Source organism: Ictidomys tridecemlineatus, chromosome 1 (genome assembly GCF_052094955.1).
Source record: "Ictidomys tridecemlineatus isolate mIctTri1 chromosome 1, mIctTri1.hap1, whole genome shotgun sequence".
In the NCBI taxonomy this organism is placed as follows: Eukaryota; Metazoa; Chordata; class Mammalia; order Rodentia; family Sciuridae; genus Ictidomys; species Ictidomys tridecemlineatus.
In genome coordinates, this window is record NC_135477.1 from 85072866 (window position 1) to 85093294 (window position 20429).

A 20429-nucleotide genomic window follows, 5' to 3' on the forward strand; every position below is an offset into this window, starting at 1 on the left:
TTGTAGGGCAGTAAGGAGAAATGAAAGTGTTTAAAAGAAACTCTTTGGGAGGTGTATTTTTTGAGCTTTGGCTCTGCAGACCTTAATTAAAAGCCTATTGTCCTTTCCTGGCACCTGCCAAGGTCTTACCCCAGTGAGAGCTGGCCAGCAGTGCAGAGGTGACCAAGGCTTTCCAAAGGAGGCTGCGAAGCTGCCAAGGGAAATGTCAAGCACATTTCTGAGAATCTGTTTTAGCTCCATGGCCCATGCAGATGCTCTCGTTGATGCTGGCTATGTTTGTGTTTATATTTGAAGCTGTTATGTTGCAGACTGTAAAAATAAGCACTGGCGACTACCCAGAAAACCTACTCAGACTTTATCCATGCCGTCAGAGGCTGGGGCAAGTCGTGGTAAAGAGAGCATGGAAAAGTGAAGCCAGGCATTTACCCCCAAGTGGCACTTCAGATCACACCGGCATCCATCATTAAATGTTTAACTTGAGTTGCTAACTAGAAGTAAACCATTCATCAGCGATCTAGCTCCTTTTCCCCTCACTGCTTCTACATAGGAAAACAACCCAAAACTGGCTGAGGAGAGAGAAGAAAAGAACTCGGACAAACTGCTGAGGTAAGTGAAAATGCATTTCAGCAGACAAATCAGATTCCTTTTGTGAAATAAAATGGGACCACTGAATTGAGCCTGTGTTCAATAAGAGAACCTCCCCAACTTTCTCCAGTGACTGGAATTTTGTGGATCCCTGGAGAAAATTGATCCCTGGGTCAGCAGAAGACAAAGCCAGCTTGATCCAGGAGGCTATGGTGTCACCGGACCTACGTATCAAAGGAAGGCCATGGGGGGAAGTGGGGATTGGGATGCTTGAAGGAATCAGGGACAGTTTTCTAATATAACAGTAGATTCTAGTAAAATGAAATTCCACTTTCACACCAATTCATTCCTTATCCTTGGGCAATTGTGATGAGAATCTTAGCTGTTGGTAGAATCTAAAACTCCTGACTTTCTGCTTTTCAAAGAGTTTCATCAGTAGGCAGATTGGTAGGAAGGATTCAACTAATGACATGTTGAAGTTTCTGATCCGTGAAGCATCTAAGAACAACTGAACCATGTTCCCCTTCAAGTTATTTCACCTAAAACATGTTCAGTCATCAACTTGAAGTGATTTTTTTTTAACTCACCAGCCGGAGGCAAAAGAAGGAGGAGAAGGAGGAGGAGGAGGAGGAGGAGGAGGAGGAGGAGGAGGAGGAGGAGGAGGAGGAGGAGAAGTATTGGATCAGGGTTTTAGTTCTAGTTCTGTCAACTCTGATCCCAGGTTTCCAAAGACTCTTGTTCAACCCCTCATCCCTTTATTCAATATGAAACATGAAGTTCTTGCTCCAAGCAGAGCTTCAGAGTAGACTTTGATCCTTCAGGCCACAGGAAAATGGGATGTGAAAAACTGAAGTTATTATGCCCCAGCTATTTTGGTTCTTGAGCATACCCAAGACTGCCTTTTCCGTACCCTGATCAACAGTAGATGTCATTTGTAGAGTGCTCACTGTGTGTCATTCACTGTACTGGGCTTGATTCACGTAGTTCTCAGACAGGTTGGCAGGACATGACTCTTTTGACACTCCCATAAGCAAACAATTCACAAGCCAAGTAGCAGGATTGTCCACCTGAAGGAGGTTCCTCTCATTGGAATCTATAAGTGTCTGTGTAGGGTGCCCCTGGGATTGCCCAACCCAGTGCTCCTGGGGGAGATTCAGGAAGCAGAGCCCAGTGCTGGTCAAGGTTCCCTTACCTCTTTACTGAGTCTTTTTCACTGTTAAGGAGATATCTGTACACGAGAGGCAGTCAAGAAAGAGCAGTAAGGTCTCAGCATGTGGAATGGAGGGAGACATTAAGGTCTATTGTAAGACTGTTCTCTAATCTTCCTCCTTTGTGTTCCTCCTCTTTTTCTCTTCTATTCTAGGCCTCTAAATGGCAGATCAAAATGGGGTTCTAGGGGCAGCATCAGGGTTGATAAAGAAAAGAAAGAAGAAGGAAGCCTGTCCTTTCCTTTCTCTTCCCCATTTTCCATCCCTCCTTCTGAGTTATCACACCAGTCCTCACTTCCTGCCAGAGCACCCTGAAGTATTCCTCTGGACCCCTCTGCTCCAGTAAGCATCTTCAGGTGATCTCTGGGACCTCTTTACTCATGGTTTCTTGTGGTTTGGGAGCCAGTAGATGGACACCCAATTGGCCATTGGACCAGAACCCACGTTGCTTTATGGTAGAGGTGGGTATTGAAAGGATGAGGGGCGTCTTGTCACACGTTGAGAGCACACAATCCCAGTGTGGCCGCAAGTACTCTACACTCCATAGTCTGGCTTCATGTGGAGCCTGATCGGTTACTAAAAAGGTGAGGGCAGACTTCCATGTTTCCCTGCTTTTATGAGAGCTTGGAAGAGGCAGAGGTAGATTTTGTCACTATGTACCTTACTCTAGAGGGAAGGAACTCGCTCTGGGTGTCTCAAGCCTCCAGACTTTTCCTTGGGTTGCTCTCCTGGCTGGGAATGCCTTTCCCACATCCTTTTGGATTGATCCTTCAAGCCACAGGCCTCTCCTGCTTTAGGATGACTCCCTCCATTCCACAGGCACAGGTCCCCAGCGGGCTCTTTCTACCAGCTCCCATAGCAACCCGCCTTTCTCCATGTCATTGTTTGTGCCTCTCTGTTAGGATCATCTGCTCATGAGTCAGTGTTCTCCAAAAGCTTGCCGGCTTCTTCTTTTTTTATTTTATCCCCAACAGATTGCTTGGCCTTTAACAGACAGTCAATAAATGTTTATTGGATACATGATTTTGAGGAGGTTTAGCGATGCAAATTAGTTGAAAGCTAACCTTATGGCACCTTACTTCAATCTCACAACAATACACTGCCAAGCGTTGAAATCTCTATTCGGTGTTTTTGGCTACACAGGAGCAATCTGTCTAAAGATTGGGATCAGGCTGAGCAATTATTAACAGATTTTTTAAATGATATGCTAATAATAGCTAGCATATATTGAGTGATTACTGTGCCTTAGGCTCTGTTTTAAGCACATTGCATATAATAATCATTTTATCTTCACAACAATGTCATAAGGTAATTATCCTGTTTTTTTTTTTTAGATAAGGAAATGGAGGGTAAAGTAATATGCCAGGGACACATAGTCAGTAAGTGACCCATGTGGCCAGAATCTATACTCTCAACTGTGCTGCTCTGCTGCCTTCAGATTAGAAAAGCAGAGAGATTAGCTACTGAATAGCTTCAGTTTGTTTTTCTGAGTTTAAAATTGCTCCTAGGCCACAGAAAAAAAAAATGTACATTACTTTTTGCTATTTTTTTCTGTTATTCCATGATTTAATTATACTTTAGATAATAGGTATACCCCAAAAGCTCATGTGTGAGACAATGCAAGAAAGTTTAGAGGTGAAATGATTGGGTTGTGAGAACCTTAACCCAATCAGTGGGTTAATTCCCTGATAGGTATTAACTGGTGAATGTAGGATGGTAGGAGGATGTGGCTAGAGGAGGTGGGTCATTGGGGATGAGTCTTTGGGCATATATCTTGTCCTTATTCAGCAAGGCTCTCCCTCTACTTCCTAGTGGGATGTCCTAAGACACTTCCCTTCACCACATTCTTCCTCCATGATGTTCTGTCTCACCTTGAGCCCCAAGGAATAGAGCTGGCTGTCTATAGACTGAGACCTCTGAAATCTTGAGCCTCCAAATAAACTTTTTCTCCTTAAAATTGTTCTTGTTGGGTCTTTTGCTCACAGAACCAAAAAAAAAAAAATTAACTAAAACAGTATGTTCTTTATATAATATCTTTGTGTGCACACACAAGCGCACACACAAGTGCACACCTGCCTCCCCAGTACAAGTGTTTTTACACTTTTCTGAATGAACAGGGCTTCCTCTGTGAGTGTATTGGAAGGTGTTGCACAATTCCAGAAATCTTGCAGTCCTGATGAAATGCAGAGTAACTTGGAGTCAAAATGAGATGACACATAAATTCATGCAGCCTGGAAGAAATGGAGCAAGTACACTTTTCATTCCAGGACAAATCTCTAAAGGGATGACTGTTTTCTTTAAGCTCTTAACTGAATGGAGAAAGTAAATCCTTTGGGGGAATCTTATTTATGATCCTGGGAAATAGGGTGGTCTTCTTGTAAGATTGGTGTACTTGTGTGGCAGCCACAGTGAGTCTGTTGAGATCTTAGTCTGTTTATTGGATACATGATTTTGAGGAGGTTTAGCGATTTTGAGGAGGTTTAGGAGGTTTAGTCTGTTTGGGCTACTATAACAAAATATCATAAACTGGGTGGCTTATAAATAACACAAACTTCTTTCTCATAGTTCCTGAGTCTGGAAAGCACAAGAGCAAGGTGCCATCAGATTCAGTCTGGTGAGGATCAACTTCCTGGTTCGTAGACAGGATCTGCTTTCTATGTTCTCCACACGGCAAAGGAGCAAGGGACTTCTCAGGGGCCTCTTTTATAAGTGCACTCAACCCATTTATGAAAGCTCCACTCCCATGATCTAACCACCTTGCCAAGACCACCCTCCTAATATCAATGTTTTGATTATGCTTTCAACTTGTGAATTTTCCAGGACACAAATATTCAAATCAGCAGAATTTGTGCTCTTTACATAGTGAGGACAAAGTAAAAAGAAAGAGCTTACTGTGAAAGCTTTGAAATTTAATTACATGCCATTGAAAAGTCCAAATATGAAATATGAGAATTACTGAGAAGAACCTATGAACATAGGTATCTCAAAATATGCTCATGTTTCCCCAGGGGACCACATGAAAACGTTCATTTTGCTGGGCTTGAAAATCGATTGAGCACAGACATTTTTGAAGAATCCCATGGAGATTTTGAACATCTTTACATATTCTCACCATTTCCATATCTACTTTCATGAAAAAAAGGGAAGGTATTTATAGCCATTGGAGGAAGGATTTAGACTTAAGTAGCTATATGCTTTTCATTCAAAAGATATAGGGAATGAAATTCACTGGTTCAAGAAAGAAAATGGAGTTTTCATCTTTTTCTAGATGTCCTTAGGAATGCAGGTAGTGTCTTATAATTTAGCAGTTTAGATGGGGCACAGCGGCACACACCTATAATCTCAGGGACTCAATGGGGCTGCAGCAGGAGGATTTCAAGTTCAAGGACAGCCTCAGCAACCTGGTGAGGCCCTCAGCAACTTAGTTAGACCCTGTCTCAAAAAGAAAAAGAAAAAGTGGGGTGCTGAGGATGTAGCTCAGGGGTAAAATGCCCCTGGGTTTAATTCATAGAACTAAGGGGAAAAAATGGGGAATTTAGCTTGGAGTTGGAGAGGTTGACTAGAATTTTAATAAGCTATGGCTATTCTCAGTAAAGCACAGCCACTGAACTTTTTAATAGACAAAATGTGACAAAAATGGCCAGAAGCAATGTGTCAGAGTATTCCCCAGAAAAGCTTCTCTAAAAACTTAAAGATTTGATTTCTGAAGTAAAAATATGATCTAGATATACAACTAATAACTTTAAGTAGGAAAAACAAAATCAGGATCTGAGTGAATTCTTCTTCCCTTTCCATCACATCTTCCTGGAAATGTTATAATTCTGATGAATTTAATAGTTTTGATTTATTTTCACTATTTATAAGGAGAGATTTATATGTGTGTGAAATGTGTGCTTTACTATGGTCCTGTAATGAATATTAAAATTACAGAGTGGAATAAGGAGATAAAAGACATTTATTGACACTGACCAAAACATATACAAATATTTCTGAGGAACAAAATAAAAATATTTCCTGGTTATTTTCTCACAGAGACCCATAGTACACAGATAGCAAGATGTCCCAGTTGTCCTCTATGGAAAAGACTATCTGGCAGCACATCTCATCAAGAGTGAGCCATTTCCGTCTTTAAAGAACTGAAGGGAAGTGTCCTTTCCAGTGAGTGTTAGTCATTGGTGCTCCAAGTGCCCCATGGACAGGCTAGCTGAAAGAGTTTTACTATTTGTATCAAAATGTCCAGGTGTAGGTGTCTGAGCTGGGCTGAAAGATGCTGCTGAACTGTGGCTTGAAACCCTACCAGTATCAGGACCAATAGAATATGTCACAGAGCATGTGGCTTAGGTCCTAGGCATGTTCAGACTATGTCCCTGGCACAGTGGTCACCGAGTCAGAACAGGTACCCAAGCAGGACACATTGGTTGAATGGTAATAAAGACAGATCTCCACCTTTGATGTTCCAAAGAGAAATGAACACATACAAGCTAGCTGAGACAAAGCCCTCCCAATAGCCTCCCCTGCCTTCTTGGGCACTGAGGCCAGTCTTAATAAGCTACTGCTGTGACAATGAAAGTTTACCCCTTATGAATATTACTTTTTAAATCCAAGTTGCTTCATCCTGATCTTAAAGGACATATCAAAACTCCAGATGACTGTGCAAAAGATGCCATGTGGAATTTTAAAGTCAAAACAATTTTAATATACTCTGCTTATTCAAGTTAGTTTCTCCTCCAGAAAGTTGAAAGTAGGTGTGATAAGTTAAAGATTATACAAACAGAACTGTTTTCAATAACTTAATTATTAGACTCATGGAAAAAAATCAACTTGCATGAAATGATAAATATTCATAAAGCAATATGGGCAGAATCATACACACAAGTCAGAAGTGCCAGTGGTTTTGTCTGTTGCTTGTTTGAAAAAATAATGACACACAATTAGAGGTAAAAAATATTTTCTTCAGCTCCATTTCCAACTTCCCCATCTTGTCTGGCCATTGTCTGTAGATTTAAATTTGCTTCTGCTATAAATGTCTGTGGCTGATAGTAGTGTGGATTTGTGTCCTGTGGGGTTGGGGACTCAGTTCCGGAAGTGTCCAGATCTGAAACAGACAGATAGCACAGGTTACAGGACAGCCAGCTTGGGACACAAAGCACATGAAACTAGATCTCAAAGATTAGGAAGGGCCACACCCAGGCAAATCAGCCTCAGAATACCTCAAAGTTAAGGAATGACCTCAATATTCAAATCACAAAGTACAAGGGACTTCACTGGTATGGGCAAGGTGTGGGGAGAAAGAAGTCGAGGAACGAGGGAGACCCTCAGGCCTTACCATTGCGCAGATCTGTTAACACTACACAGAAACCATAGCAAGAGTAGACAGATTCTTGAAGAAAATCAAGCCAATATCAATGGGATTGAACACCTCCCCGCCCCCCCCCCGCCCCCCCCCACCCTTTCTGGTTACCTAGCAACAGCAGGGCACTGCCCCTGCCCCTTTCTGGTAAAACCCTTTAATAGTGTGGTTTAAAGGGGAGATGATTGATTTGAAGGAAGACCCTTGCTGCAAATCATTTTCACTGCACTTCTTCCATTAACCACCCTCCCTGAGGCACAGCCATATGGCAATATTACAAATAACCAGCTTCTGTTGGAACCAAAAGTGGAGCAGGCATGGAAATCCAGGTGGGCAGGGAGGGTGAACTACCCTGAGGCCCCTTAACCAGAGGCCATTCTAACTCTTGCCACATCTTATTCAAAGCATCTGTTATCTGGATGGATATCATGCCTGTTAGCATTCTAATGACAAAAAAATGCTTGTGATTTTTACCTTCCTGACACAGATCTTTGTTTGCTAGTAAAGGAGTCCACAAGGCTTAGCAGAAATGAACACCACAAGGCTTAGCAGAAATGAACAGCAGACCTGTCCCCACAAGGATCTACCTTAGGGGAGGTGGTGGCCTTTGCTACCCATCATTTCTTTGATTACCGAATTTCCAATAGGAGGCTGAGCCAATGGAGTCGGGCCAAGCAGGGCCACAGGAAGTAGACACAGAACCCCCCAGAAGCAGTGCCAAAAGCTGAACTGCATCTCTGAGGGAGAGGAAAGGAAAGGAGGGAGGGAGGGAGGCTGCCCTCCACAGCATGCTCAAAGGCTTAGACCAGCCCTGGCCCTGACTCCACACTGACCTTTTACATTCCCACGGACACAAAGAAAAAAAAATCCACCTAAATGAGGTGACTTGATTCTCCTGTCTGATACCAAATCTTTACCTCAAATGCCAATAACTCAATAACAACAGGTAAAACAACTACAGAGGAGGTTTCTAACTGCCACCATTTATCCAGGACCCTCTCTGACTACAGAAGCTGTCCCCAGACTAAATTCTAAGAAGGACAAGACGCAGCTAGGAAGTTATTTAGCTCTCCATTCAGAGGACCGTGACCTGTAAAGACACTTGCTTAGCAGTTCCAGAGTCTCAGGGTTCTCATTTCTCAGTGTGCCAGAAATGGCTTGTACATCTTTTCTGAGTTAAGAGAACCTGGATGTTTAATATTTGCCCTCCCCAAAGTTCTACATTTTTGAACCGTCACTTACCAAAAAGGAAAAAAAGAGAAAAAAATACAAAAGCAAAAGACATCACAAGCCTCTCAAAATTGACAACAGTTATTACAGAACTAGGAACCTTGTCCACTTAATCAGGCAAACACAAATATCCCCAACAGATTTCACTATCAGAGCATATCAATCTAGATTGATCCCCATCATTTTACCCATTGGCAGACAGAGTATGCCTGTCGGTGGCCATGACACACATTCACACACTCCATTTTTTCCTCCAGCCATTGAATGAAGCCATTCTGAATATAAAAAGCCTCAGTTAAACTGCTCATGTTAATACCACACAACTTCAAAGGAAGAAAAAAACTCTCAAAACTTCTATGTAGCAGAGTGAGCAGACACCCAAGCTGTTCCAGTCACAGCCTTCTCTTCAAAAGAGAATCCAGCCAGGGCACAAGAAATATTACATTGAGAAGGAAAAATCATCTGTTGAACAAGGATCTGGGAGGTGACTGCTGACAAGTGTGACAATGCCAGGCACACGGGAAGCCCTTAATCCATGTAAGTTTCCTTCCTCTGGAGGTGAAACATGTAGCAAAAGGTCCCGAATACTGATGGGCCTGAGAACCAAGGAAGTCCCTTTAATGGCTACAAGAGACTTGTCCAAGAAACAAGCCAGGGAACCAAATGCATAATAGAAAGTATTACCTTAAATTAAATTGCAGGCTTGAACTTAGGAAGATAGAGGACCAAGAAGGAATGGTGGGGTGGGGAAACTGTGTGTGTGTGTGTGTGTGTGTGTGTGTGTGTGTGTGTATATGTGTGTGTGTGTGTGTGAGAATGCAGAGAGTTAATCAGAATGCTTTAAAATTAGAACAAAAGTATAGCAGAAAACATTTCAAACAAGAGCTTGTTGAGCCCGACGGTAAAATGGCCCACGTTGTAATTTTAGATATATTGCTGGATGTTGTTGTAGTTGTGCGTCACCTGGACAGGAACTCAATTTCCTTCTCTGTGTCCCTTCTTGGTTTCTACCTGAACTATGCAGCAAGGTCAGACAGTCTGCCTTTGAAATTGGAAACCATTCCATGATTTCTGGCTTTATTACTCCATTTCAACCCTGAAAGAACTCCAGCACAGCAATAGTGTGCTTCTCAGGGCCAGCCACCTTTTTCTCCACGTTTTACCCTAGAGAGTCCTCTCATCACATAGAACCCCAAGCTGAAAGAAACATTTGTGAAAATTAAACATTGCTGATCCCAAAAGCAGGATTCTTGGGGTGTAAAATTAATCATCCAATTCCATTTATGATCAAAATGCCTGTTAATAGGAGATAATAATAGAATGGTTTATTTTTAATTAACAGAGAAGTATTAATTCAATCATAATTTTGGTCCACTAAAAATTGAATACTATTATAATGAAACAAAACTTCAGACTGCCAAGAACCATCACTGTCTCTCTTGACATAACAGAACTAATTTGATCCTAACCATATCTCTGGAAATGAAACAGAATGAGTATTATTAAGTTTAAAATAAGGACAAATAGACTAACGCACATAAAAAACCCCAAAACCTGGCTATAGCAAGTGGAAAAGTAAAAACTTGTTTCAGGGATTTTTCTGCTTCATAGTGAGGGTTCTGTTCACAGACTAAAATTCCATCCTCCACAAGAAATTTCCATCCTCATATTTATGAGGACTACTGTGGGGTCTAAGTTAGTCTCCTGATGCAGTTTTTAAAATTATAGCTATTCACATTCTAGTTGGCATGGCTGCTTTCTCTTGGGGATACATGGGGCAAAAAAGTACCCAAGCTGCCAAGGGACATGCATGCGTAGAGGACTGATAATCAGGGACAATTCCCTAAGTCTCCTGATCTTTATCCCCTCGTGGAAGCCTGTTTGTTGACATTTGTATTTATCATCTTCAGACTTTGCTCACTCCGTATTGGAAATTCTAACTAACAGGGAAGAGAGTCAGTCACCCTCCCATCAGCTCATCATTATTATTCTTTTGAGCCAACTCGATAATTGGCTGCTTTTAAAGACTAGTCTAAGACTCCATGTGTGAAATACAATTGTGTGCCATATTTAGAATGGATAAAGTTACCCCTAAATTATGAAGCAAATGAGATCTCCCAAACGACAAGGTGGAATAAAAAAACCCTGGACAAGTCACATCCCCTCTGAACATCAGCTCATGAAGGATTGAACTGAAATCATCACGAAGGCCACTCAAACTTGTCACATAGCATGTGAATTTTTACATGTGTGCTTTGGCACATTGATTTATCAAGTAACAAACTGGAGTTTAAAAAATGTGTTTTCCTACCTTTTTTTTCACTCAGGAAGTGCAATCAAATTCTACCTGAAGCTGCACTTAAAATAATGTTTTTATGGTGGCAGCCAGACATTTTTCTACCCCTCTATCTTTGGTTTTTCCAACATATTTGAGGCAAGCCCACACACAATCCTCAAAAGATAGAATTTGGAAGGCTAACTAATGAGTTGAAAATAACATCCACATTTAAAATCTACACTGGATCTCTCCTCTTGTTAAACCTCAGAGCAACTTTCATAAAGAACAAGTTTGTGAAAGCAGGAAAGGATCGTCTATAATGTAAAAATATTGAATTAATGTAGTCTTGGCCTTCTGAATAGAAACACATTTAAAATCATGATCATTTTCATTTTTAAATGAAAATTTTATTTAAACTCAAAATCACTGTGTAATTTTCATCATAAACATCAACTGCCAAAGTCTGAATTTAGCCCAACAGTGTACCCAATGGCCAAGAACCCAGAAGTCCAGCACTAGAGCATGTTTAGTCTACTGTCAAAATCACTGATGATGCACCATTCAAGCCCCTCACGTCTCATCCCATTCCATCCTTTTCAACGGGGGTCACAGAACAGAACCTCATTCCTTCCCAGCCTTGGCTCTGCCCTTGTTTATTTTAATCAAGTGCTCTAACTTGTACTTCTCATGACTATATTCCTCATGCACATTCCTAAAATCAAAATTCACACTTTCCTAGAATAACTGTACCTCAAATACCCATGATTTTATTGTTAATGTTCCAACTCTGCAAAATAAGTTGTATTCCCTATTTAGTGATTGATTCATGCTTACACTCTGAAACACTGAAAAATCATTTCCTGATGGCATTACTGGCAATCACTGTTTTTTCTCAGGAGCATTAATGAACAATATTTTCCATCTAGTGGAAAACTTTTATTGTAGAGAGCTTGAGGTATCTTCAGAGCAAAGGAAAATTGGTCTCTGTCCCTAATTTTGCTCAACTCAATTTTCCATAGACAGCCACAAACAGGATGTGAGCCTCTAGCATGAAAAACAATCTGGACTTGATATCTGAAGCAAAAAAAAATCTAAATTAGCTTTATGATTTCCCTTTCTATTCCTCGTGTACCAATATTACACCTGAAATTAAATCATTGAAATGTGCTTTGGAGCATGTGTGTGTATGTGTGTGTGTGTGTGTGTGTGTGTGTGTGTGTGTGTGTGTGTGTTATGTGCACATACAAATTTGTCAAGAAAGCAAATTGTGTTATAATTTTTTTAAGTTGTGATTGTGTCAGTTGGACTTTATTTCCTTCATAATTAACATATTTAGAATATTCTATATTGGTTATATAAGTAAGCTGAAAATAAACAAAGAAATTGAAGCAATCAATACAAAGAAGATGAAATTATATTAACAAAAAACAGTGAAACATATGAATCTGCCACCTGGACTTTGATGGCTCTCACATTCATCTTTCTCTCAAGAAGATGCCATGTTTAAGTCACTATGACCTCAAAATCAGCAAGTCCCAGCGGAACATTTTTCACCTTATCCTTGAAGCACATTTCAAAGTGTTTTTCTAAGCAGGATACCAATAAGCATTCATAATAAAAGAAAACAGTGATCAAATAAGTTGGTGAAACTCCAGGTAAGTCAAGCTTCTTATTTGACAAATTGTTCAGAGCTTGAATAGGTTCATGTATATTAGAATCCCTCGGAGGAAGAAAACAGACACTATGAGGCATACCCCCCACTCAGGAAGCCTTTTCTCAATAGTGTACCTTATAGTATTGTGTTCCATATAACACCCTTTGGAGACCAGGTCATAGAAAACTATAAGTCCATTATAAACTAAGAGAAAACAAAAAAGTAAATAATTGATGCTAGAATAAATTAGGGGTGAAAAGTGGAAATAGGTGAAGTTTTCCAAATTTACAAGATCATAACCCTGTATATCATCATCAATGGCTGCTGAAACTATTAAGACAGAAGCTGATAGGAAACTTTATAACAGATCAGGCTGGCAACATCTGAACCTAGGGATCAATCTTAATATCTTAAAGAGAGGAACAGACATTGTGTGTCACATGATAGGATGCAATAGGAAATATACAATACTATCCATGGAGATATTTTCATGTCAGAAAAATAAAACTTGCATTGCATCCAATCTCTGTTCCCAACTACTAGTTTATAGGAACTAAGGAGCAGAAGAATATGTTAAATGAAACTGTGGGAATGCAACCAGAAAAGTCCAGAGTATGGAAATATTTTTAGAAAAAAAAACCAACCTGGTTTTTTCAACAAATGAACAATGTGGTCTTTTCTGTACATAAATTATAAGATTAAAGAAAAGAGAACATTAAAAGAGTCTTAAGAGAGATGGCAACCAAACACAATGTATGAAATTATTTGGATCCTAATTTAAAGAAGCCCAGGGGAAAAGGCATTTATGAAACTACCAAAGACAAGTACTGACAGCATGATTTTAAGTAGCAATTATCAATCATTTTATATAATATTGTGAAGATGCTTAAAAAGCAAGTCAGTGTAGGTAGATGGGATTCATTAAATTATTCTTCTTTTGTATGTTTGAAATTTTCCATGATAACATTTTAAAGTCAGTAGCCTTCCATACATTTGGACTATAATATTATAAAGGCTTCTCTGCTATTCCAACAATGTAGTTTCTATATATCTGATGTAAATGGATACCGTGGCAATAAATGAGAGGCTTCCTACTGATGCTGAACATGTTTGTATCAACTTTAATGCAACTATATGACAAGTCATTGGCAAGTGTGTCTATAGGCTTCTATCTATTTAGAAAGATATACAAATAGTGGATAAAATGAATATGGTTCATTTGAGTTTATAGCTACAATAAAAATGTTATTGATTCAGCTATAGTCCTTGCTCTTGCCTAGAAAATACAATAATACCTTCTAGGTGATTCCAAAAAATAACTTATCCTGGTTGTATTTTTCACTTAGCAATATACTGATAAAGTTGTCTTGGAATTTGGGCCTTTAAAGTTTGAATTCATTTAAAATTTAAAAGTAACATTTAAGCCAGGTGCAGTGATGCAGCCCTGTAATCCCAGTGGCTTGGGAGGCTGAGGCAGGAGGATCACAGGTTCAAAGCCAGCCTCAGCAACTAAGTGAGACTGCAAGCAACCTAGTGAGACTCTGTCTCAAAATGAAAAAAATAAAAAGAGTTGGGAATGTGGTTCAGTGGTTAAACACCCCTGGGTTCAATCGCTGGTACCAATCAATAAATAAATAAATAAATAAATAAATAAATAAATAAAGTGACATTTAAGAAATAAAGTAATATAGCTAGTTCCAATAATATATATTGTCAAATAAATGAACGAGTTGTGAATATTTGGCTCAAAAATTCTATCTACTATGGTCAGACTCATAGGAAATCATTAACTTGGAATTTTTATGCTTAGAAAAGACCTTAAAATTTCATTTTGTTTGATCCTTGTTCTCTTAGCAGAATCAAACTGAAGATGTAACAAAGCTAGAATTGCAAACAGGCTTCTCCCACTGAGATGCTACTATTATTCGATCTTGGGTAACCATATAGTGAACTTCCATGTCCTTATTTGTCTACTGACGCATGTGAACTAGGTGGCAGGCCTCAAATCTCCCCACAACACTGGATAACGTTCACAGCAGAGCACACAACCACATATTTGCTTAAATTATTGGGGGTCCCACACATCAAATAGGCCACAAATTATTAGTAATTCCTGAGCTACCAAGTACATCAGGATGTGAGTAAGAACTGCTTCTGTAAAGGCAAACCTGAATTTTCTCCAGCTTAAAATGATACTGTGAAATGTCAGTAGTTTACAAACTTAAGCCGTTTTTCCATTATTTCTAATGTATTATTCAGGCTACTTTTCAAAACTGATCAAAACAGATGAAGGTTTATATATTTTGAACTGAAAAACTTTTAGATTTCTCAGAACACTAACGTGGCTTATGTTTTCATTATTTTCTCCTGTAAAGTCTCAATATTTACATTTATTTTTTAAGGTACTTCAAGGTGATCTATAAATATCCAGGCATGTGGAAAACCTTTAAAATGACAAAAAAAAATGCATTGAGTACTTGTTAAATTCCAGGCACTGTTCTACATGCACATATCTCTTGTACAAATGGTAGGTATGCTATGGAACCCGGCAGAGGAAGCCTAAAATAAACACAGAGACAAATCCAACTGGAAAAGTCCACAACACAACTTAGGAATATGGAAAGCAAAAGAAAATTTCCCCAAAATCATACTTATTATCTTCAAAAAAATATTTAAGAGAACTTTCAGCCACAAAACAAGATTCTGTAAAACACTGACTCCTAAGAAACAAGGAAAATGTCTTAGAAATTAAAATTATGGTAGTGATTTTTTTTAATTGAAAGAACAGCAGGATGTTCAGGAGAAAATAAAGGGCTGGGGTTGTGACTCAGTGGTAGAGTGTTTGCCTATCACATGTGAGGTCCTGGGTTTGATTCTCAGCACCACATATAAATAAATAAAATAAAGGTCCATTGACAACTAATAAAAAAATGTTAAAAGAAAAAATATTTTTAAAAGGAGAAAATAAAATCTCCCATGAAACAGGACAAAAATGTGAGTAAATGTAAATAGGAGGAAAACAGAAAAATCAGAGGATTCAAGAGATCCAACTTCCAACCAGATCAGTTCAAGGAAGGCACAACTGAAGAGAAAGAATTATTTCTTTGAAAGAAAATTCAAAGAAAAAGACTATTTCTCAGAACTTGAAGGAATATGCCTCCAAGTTGAAAGAGCCTAATGAATAACTGGTAAAAATAATTTTAACAAAAGATCACATAAAGGCATGTTATAAAATTCAGATAATAGGAATAAAAAAGATAGGACAGAAAAGCTCCCAGGGTGAAAATAGGTCACCGACAAAAGATCAGGAATCAGAACAGAATTAGATTTCTCAGCACAACCCTTGAAAGGAGAAGAAACAAACCCTTCAAAACTCTGGAAAGATTAAATTTTTTTTCTAAAAAAATAGCAGTAAAGGAGTGTCATAGTAGCAAAAATAATTAAATGAGATTTTAAAAGGCATTTCAAGTAATCCAGAAAAAATTTACTTTCACTTCATCTCTTCTTAGGAAAAATCCTGGAGATATACTTTACACACACATACAACCCAATAAAGTGATGTTCCAGGAAGGAGGAAGCCTGGATGGAGAGCAAGAGGATTCAACATGAGAGAGCCAAGAAGTGGCAGGTGACAAGGACAGAGCAGAAGTGGGGAGCAAGTTCATATTGGAACAGAAGTACAGAGGATACTAAAAGCAAAATTTCCATAAACAGACATTGGGGAAAAGATCGTCTCTTTAACAAATAGTTCTAGGAGAACTAGAAATCCATATTGGTAGATTAAAATTGAACCCCCATCTCTCACCCTGCACAAAGCTTAACTCAAAGTTGATCAAAGACCTAGGCATTAAGCTAGACCAGAAACCCTGTGCCTACTAGAAGAAAAAGTAGGCCCAACTCTTCATCATATTGGCTCAGGAACACACTTCCCCAATAGGACTCCTAAAGTAAAAGCACTAAAATCAAGAATCAATAAATGGGATGGCATCAAACTAAAATGCTTCTTCACAGCAAAGGAAGCAATCAAGAATATGAACAGAAAGCCTAAAGAATCGGAGAAGATCTTTACCACTTGTATCTCAGATAGATTATTAACCTCCAGAATATACAAAGAACTCACAAAACTTAACATATACACACAAAAAACAATAACAACAATAACTAAACCCACAAATAACCCAATCAATAAATGGGCAAAGGAACTAAACAGGCACTTCACTGAAAAGAAATATAAATGTCAAAATATGTGAAAAAAATGTTCAACATCTTTAGCAATTGGAGAAATGCAAATTAAAACTACACTAAGATTCTATCTCACTCCAGTCAGAATGGCAATTATCAAGAATACAAGTAACAATAAATGTTGGTGAGGATGTGGGAAAAAAGGTTCACTCATAAATTGCTGATAGGACTGCAAATTGGTTCAACCACTCTGGAAAGCATATGTAGATTCCTTAGAAAACTTGGAATGGAACCACCATTTGCCCCAGTTATCCCACTCATTGGCTTATAACCAAAGGACTTAAAATCAGCATACTACAGTGACACAGCCACATCAATGTTTATAGAAGCTGAATTCACAATAGCTAAGCTATGGAATGAACCCAGGTGCTCTTCAACAGATGAATGGATCAAGAAAATGTGGTATATATACACAATGGAGAATTACTCATCTTTAAAGAAGAATGAAATTATGGCATTTGCTGGCAAATGGACCGAGCTGTAGAATATCATGCTAAGTGAAATAAGCCAATCCCCCCAAACCAAGGGTCAAATGTTCTCTCTGATATGTGAATACTAACCCATAACAAGGAAGGATATGGAGGGGAAGCATAGGAGTTCACTGGATCAGACAAAGGAGAATGAAGGGAAGGGAAGGGAGATGGGAATAGGAAAGACAGTAGAATTAATCAAACATAACTTTCCTTATACTAATTTATGAATACTTGATCAGTGAGTGTGACTCCATGTCATGTTCAACCCACAAGAATGGAATCAAAACTGTAATGGGTTGCACCCCATGTGTTTATAATATGTCAAAATATCTATAATTTTAAAAAATTCAAAAAAAGCAAAATTTCCAGAAAAGAAAATAAAGCTGACAGATATTAGATGTATTGTGTGTAAAATAATATTGGTAAATTATGGAGAGAGAGAGATACAGGGGATTTGGAGGAAAATGGTGAGAAGTAGAAACAAAATATGCAAATAAAAAATAAGGCAAATGGTTAAGTCTCAGAATACAGAAACAGCACTCCAAGGGTTTACTGCACTTGTGGTTGATTCTTCTCCATCTTGAAGGAGCCCACTGTGGAAGCAAGTGGTGCACAACTGTAATCTCAGTAGGTCTGGTGGGTGCTAAGGCAGGAAGATTGTGAGTTCAAAGCCAGCCTCAGCAACATAGCGAGGCCCTAAGCAACTCAGTGAGACACTCTCTCCAAATAAAATACAAAAAGGGATGGGGATGTGGCTCAGTGGTTAAGCACCCCTGGGCTCTATTCTAGTACACATCCTCCCACCCCCACCCCCCCAAAAAAGGAAAGAATAAAAAGTTCACTTCTCTCAAATGTTCCTTTCCAATTTTAAAGTGTGCAGATATAATTATAAATATTATTTCAAAAATTCAAAAAGATTTTCTCAGTATAACTCAGAGTGGACAGTTTGGGGATTTCAAAATCTACTATGACTTAGAGGAAAAAGAGAAAAAAATGTATATAAACAGAGAATTCCCAGAAGAGGAGCCTAAAAAGCCAATACTGAAACTATGAAATGGAACTACATCTCATTGCTAATCAGAAAAGAATCAATGGAAAGAATGAGTTACCATTTCATACCCATTATATTGGCAAAAGAATTAGAAACTGAACAATGATAAGTGTTGAGGCAGATATGGAGAAGCTGGAACACTCCCACATTGCCGGGGATAGTAACAGTGTGCGATAACTTCAGAAATCAGTCACGCCTGGCAAAGCTGTAGGTATCCTATCCTTTCCATTTGTAGGTGAACTCTCATCCCTGTGCTCTGGAGACACACACTGAAATGTGATGCAGCATAGTCTGTAATGGGAAAACCCTGGAAACCTCCTACTTGCTCATCACTAGGATAATAAACAGGCTTATTCATAAATTGAATAAGGTAGCAATTTTATGAACATTTTGTGCTACATGTATAAGTGAAAAAGCAAGTTGCAAATATACACATAAATAATATGATTACATAAATATTAAAAACAAAAAACGCGAGATATTGGTGATGGGGTTGCAATAGCATAAAATATACTGTGGGCTGATATATACCAATTTTAGGATATTGGTTAACTCTGAGTAGGGGGTGGGGGGGAAGGACAAGATAATGGGAGTGTCCTTAGCCATATCAGTAATATATTATCTCTTAAAAAGAAAAGAGATTGGAAGCAAATGTGGCAAAATGTAAACAGTTGTTAAATGTATGATGAATACATATTTTCTATACTTTTTGAATTTTTTCATAATTAAACTTTTTTTATTACTAGATACATTAAACTAGAAAGAAAAAAATGTAATATGTGGGCTTTATTTGGGTCTGGAGTCCAAAAAAAAAAAAAACCAAACTGGAAAGATACACACAGATTACATTGATGAAACAACTGGAAATTTAAACATACGACTATATTTTGACATTATGGAATTATTGTTAATTTTTTTCCTAGGTGTGACAATGGTTTTAAAATGAATGCCTTATCTTTGGGAGATGTCTACTGAAATGTTTTAATGGATGAATTAGTATTTATAGATGATTTTTAGAATTTACTTCAAAATAATATACAGGATGTAGGGAGTGGGAATTTAGATGAAACACAACTTGCCATTATTTTTTTAAATGGACATAACACCTTTATTTTACTTATTATTATTATTTTTACTGTGGTGCTGAGGATCGAACCCAGAGCTCACATGTGCTAGGTGAGCACTCTACCACTGAGCTACAATCCCAGTTCTGTGGCCATTAGTTTTTAAAGCGGTGATGGGCAGGAGAGTGATTGCTTGAGTCCTCTATTAATTTTGTATATATTTTAAATTGTCCATAACATGTTCAATTAGACAAGAAATATCCATTTTTTAAACGATGGAAACAAATTAAAATATTCAGATCTTGGAGTCCCGGTGAAGAAGCAAGGACATTCTCTTAGGTGGTATGCTGAATTAAATGACAGGGAGCCACAGGACAGGGTAGTACTGTCGTGGCATGAAATTTCTTTTAAGGATACAGAGATCATGGACTACTAAGGATCCCAGCAAAAGAGCCTCTGGCTTTCTGGAAACTGCTGCCAGCATGACCCTCCCCATTCAGGAAGAATCACGCCTCTCCTTTTGCTGTGAGAAGAATCCAATTCATTTCTCTGCCAGCTGAATAAGGCAGGAAGTCAACATAGGAATTTCAATGCTGCATTTACTTCTCGCTGGTTCAGTAGAGGGGAAAACAGCTGTTAAAATTCTTACACATGCAAGAAGCGGTGCTTTCCTTTAAACCAGAAAGCAGCAAGCATTTAAATCAAACACACCCAAGCTAATTAGTTCTACCTGCTTCTTAATAATTATGTTATTACTAGACTTAAAAAAAATTGGCCTCCAATTTTTTTGTTTTAACAGACTACTCATGAGTGTTTTTGTTTTTCTTCATCCACTGTAAAATTATGAGATCTAAAGAACTTACAGGCCTATTCTGTTTTGAGACATTGGTATTTACAGTTCTTGGTGCAACACGAATCTTTTTCCAAATGAGAAACATTAATTTTGTAATTCTCATTTGGTTGAAATAACATTTGCTAAGAAACCAAATTCTGAAATATCTTTTCCAATTACAGCCTTGAGTTTCTGCTGCTCAAAAATAATTACAACTTAAAAGTACAACATAATATATTGAAGATATGTTTTGTTCAATGAAGACTTCACACCCTTGGACGTTCTTTTTAAATTTATGCTATCAGAGGAAAGATGACATTTCTGGAAATTAAACATTTTTAGGAATTGTACAATTAGAAAAGTAGACAGTTTATAGAAAAGAGGTAAATTTAGAATTTTAAACTACTGAAACCACAATCAAAAGAGAACATATGTACTGTTCTATTCCTTGGGGCAATCTCT

At 38.4% G+C, this 20429-nt stretch overlaps 1 protein-coding gene and 1 long non-coding RNA gene across 9 annotated transcripts in view; one reads left to right on the forward strand and one right to left on the reverse strand.

Annotated features, from left to right (window-relative positions):
- The first annotated feature begins 209 nt into the window (after positions 1-209).
- Positions 210-18457, forward strand: LOC144376315 (uncharacterized). Its single transcript, XR_013436628.1, has 2 exons — positions 210-606; positions 15815-18457. It is a non-coding gene; the product is annotated as an uncharacterized LOC144376315 (long non-coding RNA).
- Positions 5731-20429, reverse strand: part of Arhgef28 (Rho guanine nucleotide exchange factor 28) — a 291621-nt gene continuing 276922 nt past the window's right edge. For all 8 annotated transcript variants that reach the window (XM_078043571.1, XM_078043579.1, XM_078043576.1 and 5 more), the window contains one exon: positions 5731-6888. In XM_078043571.1, coding sequence (XP_077899697.1) covers positions 6725-6888 — 164 coding nt within the window. In that variant the 3' untranslated portion in view covers positions 5731-6724. The remainder of the gene's footprint in view (positions 6889-20429) is intronic.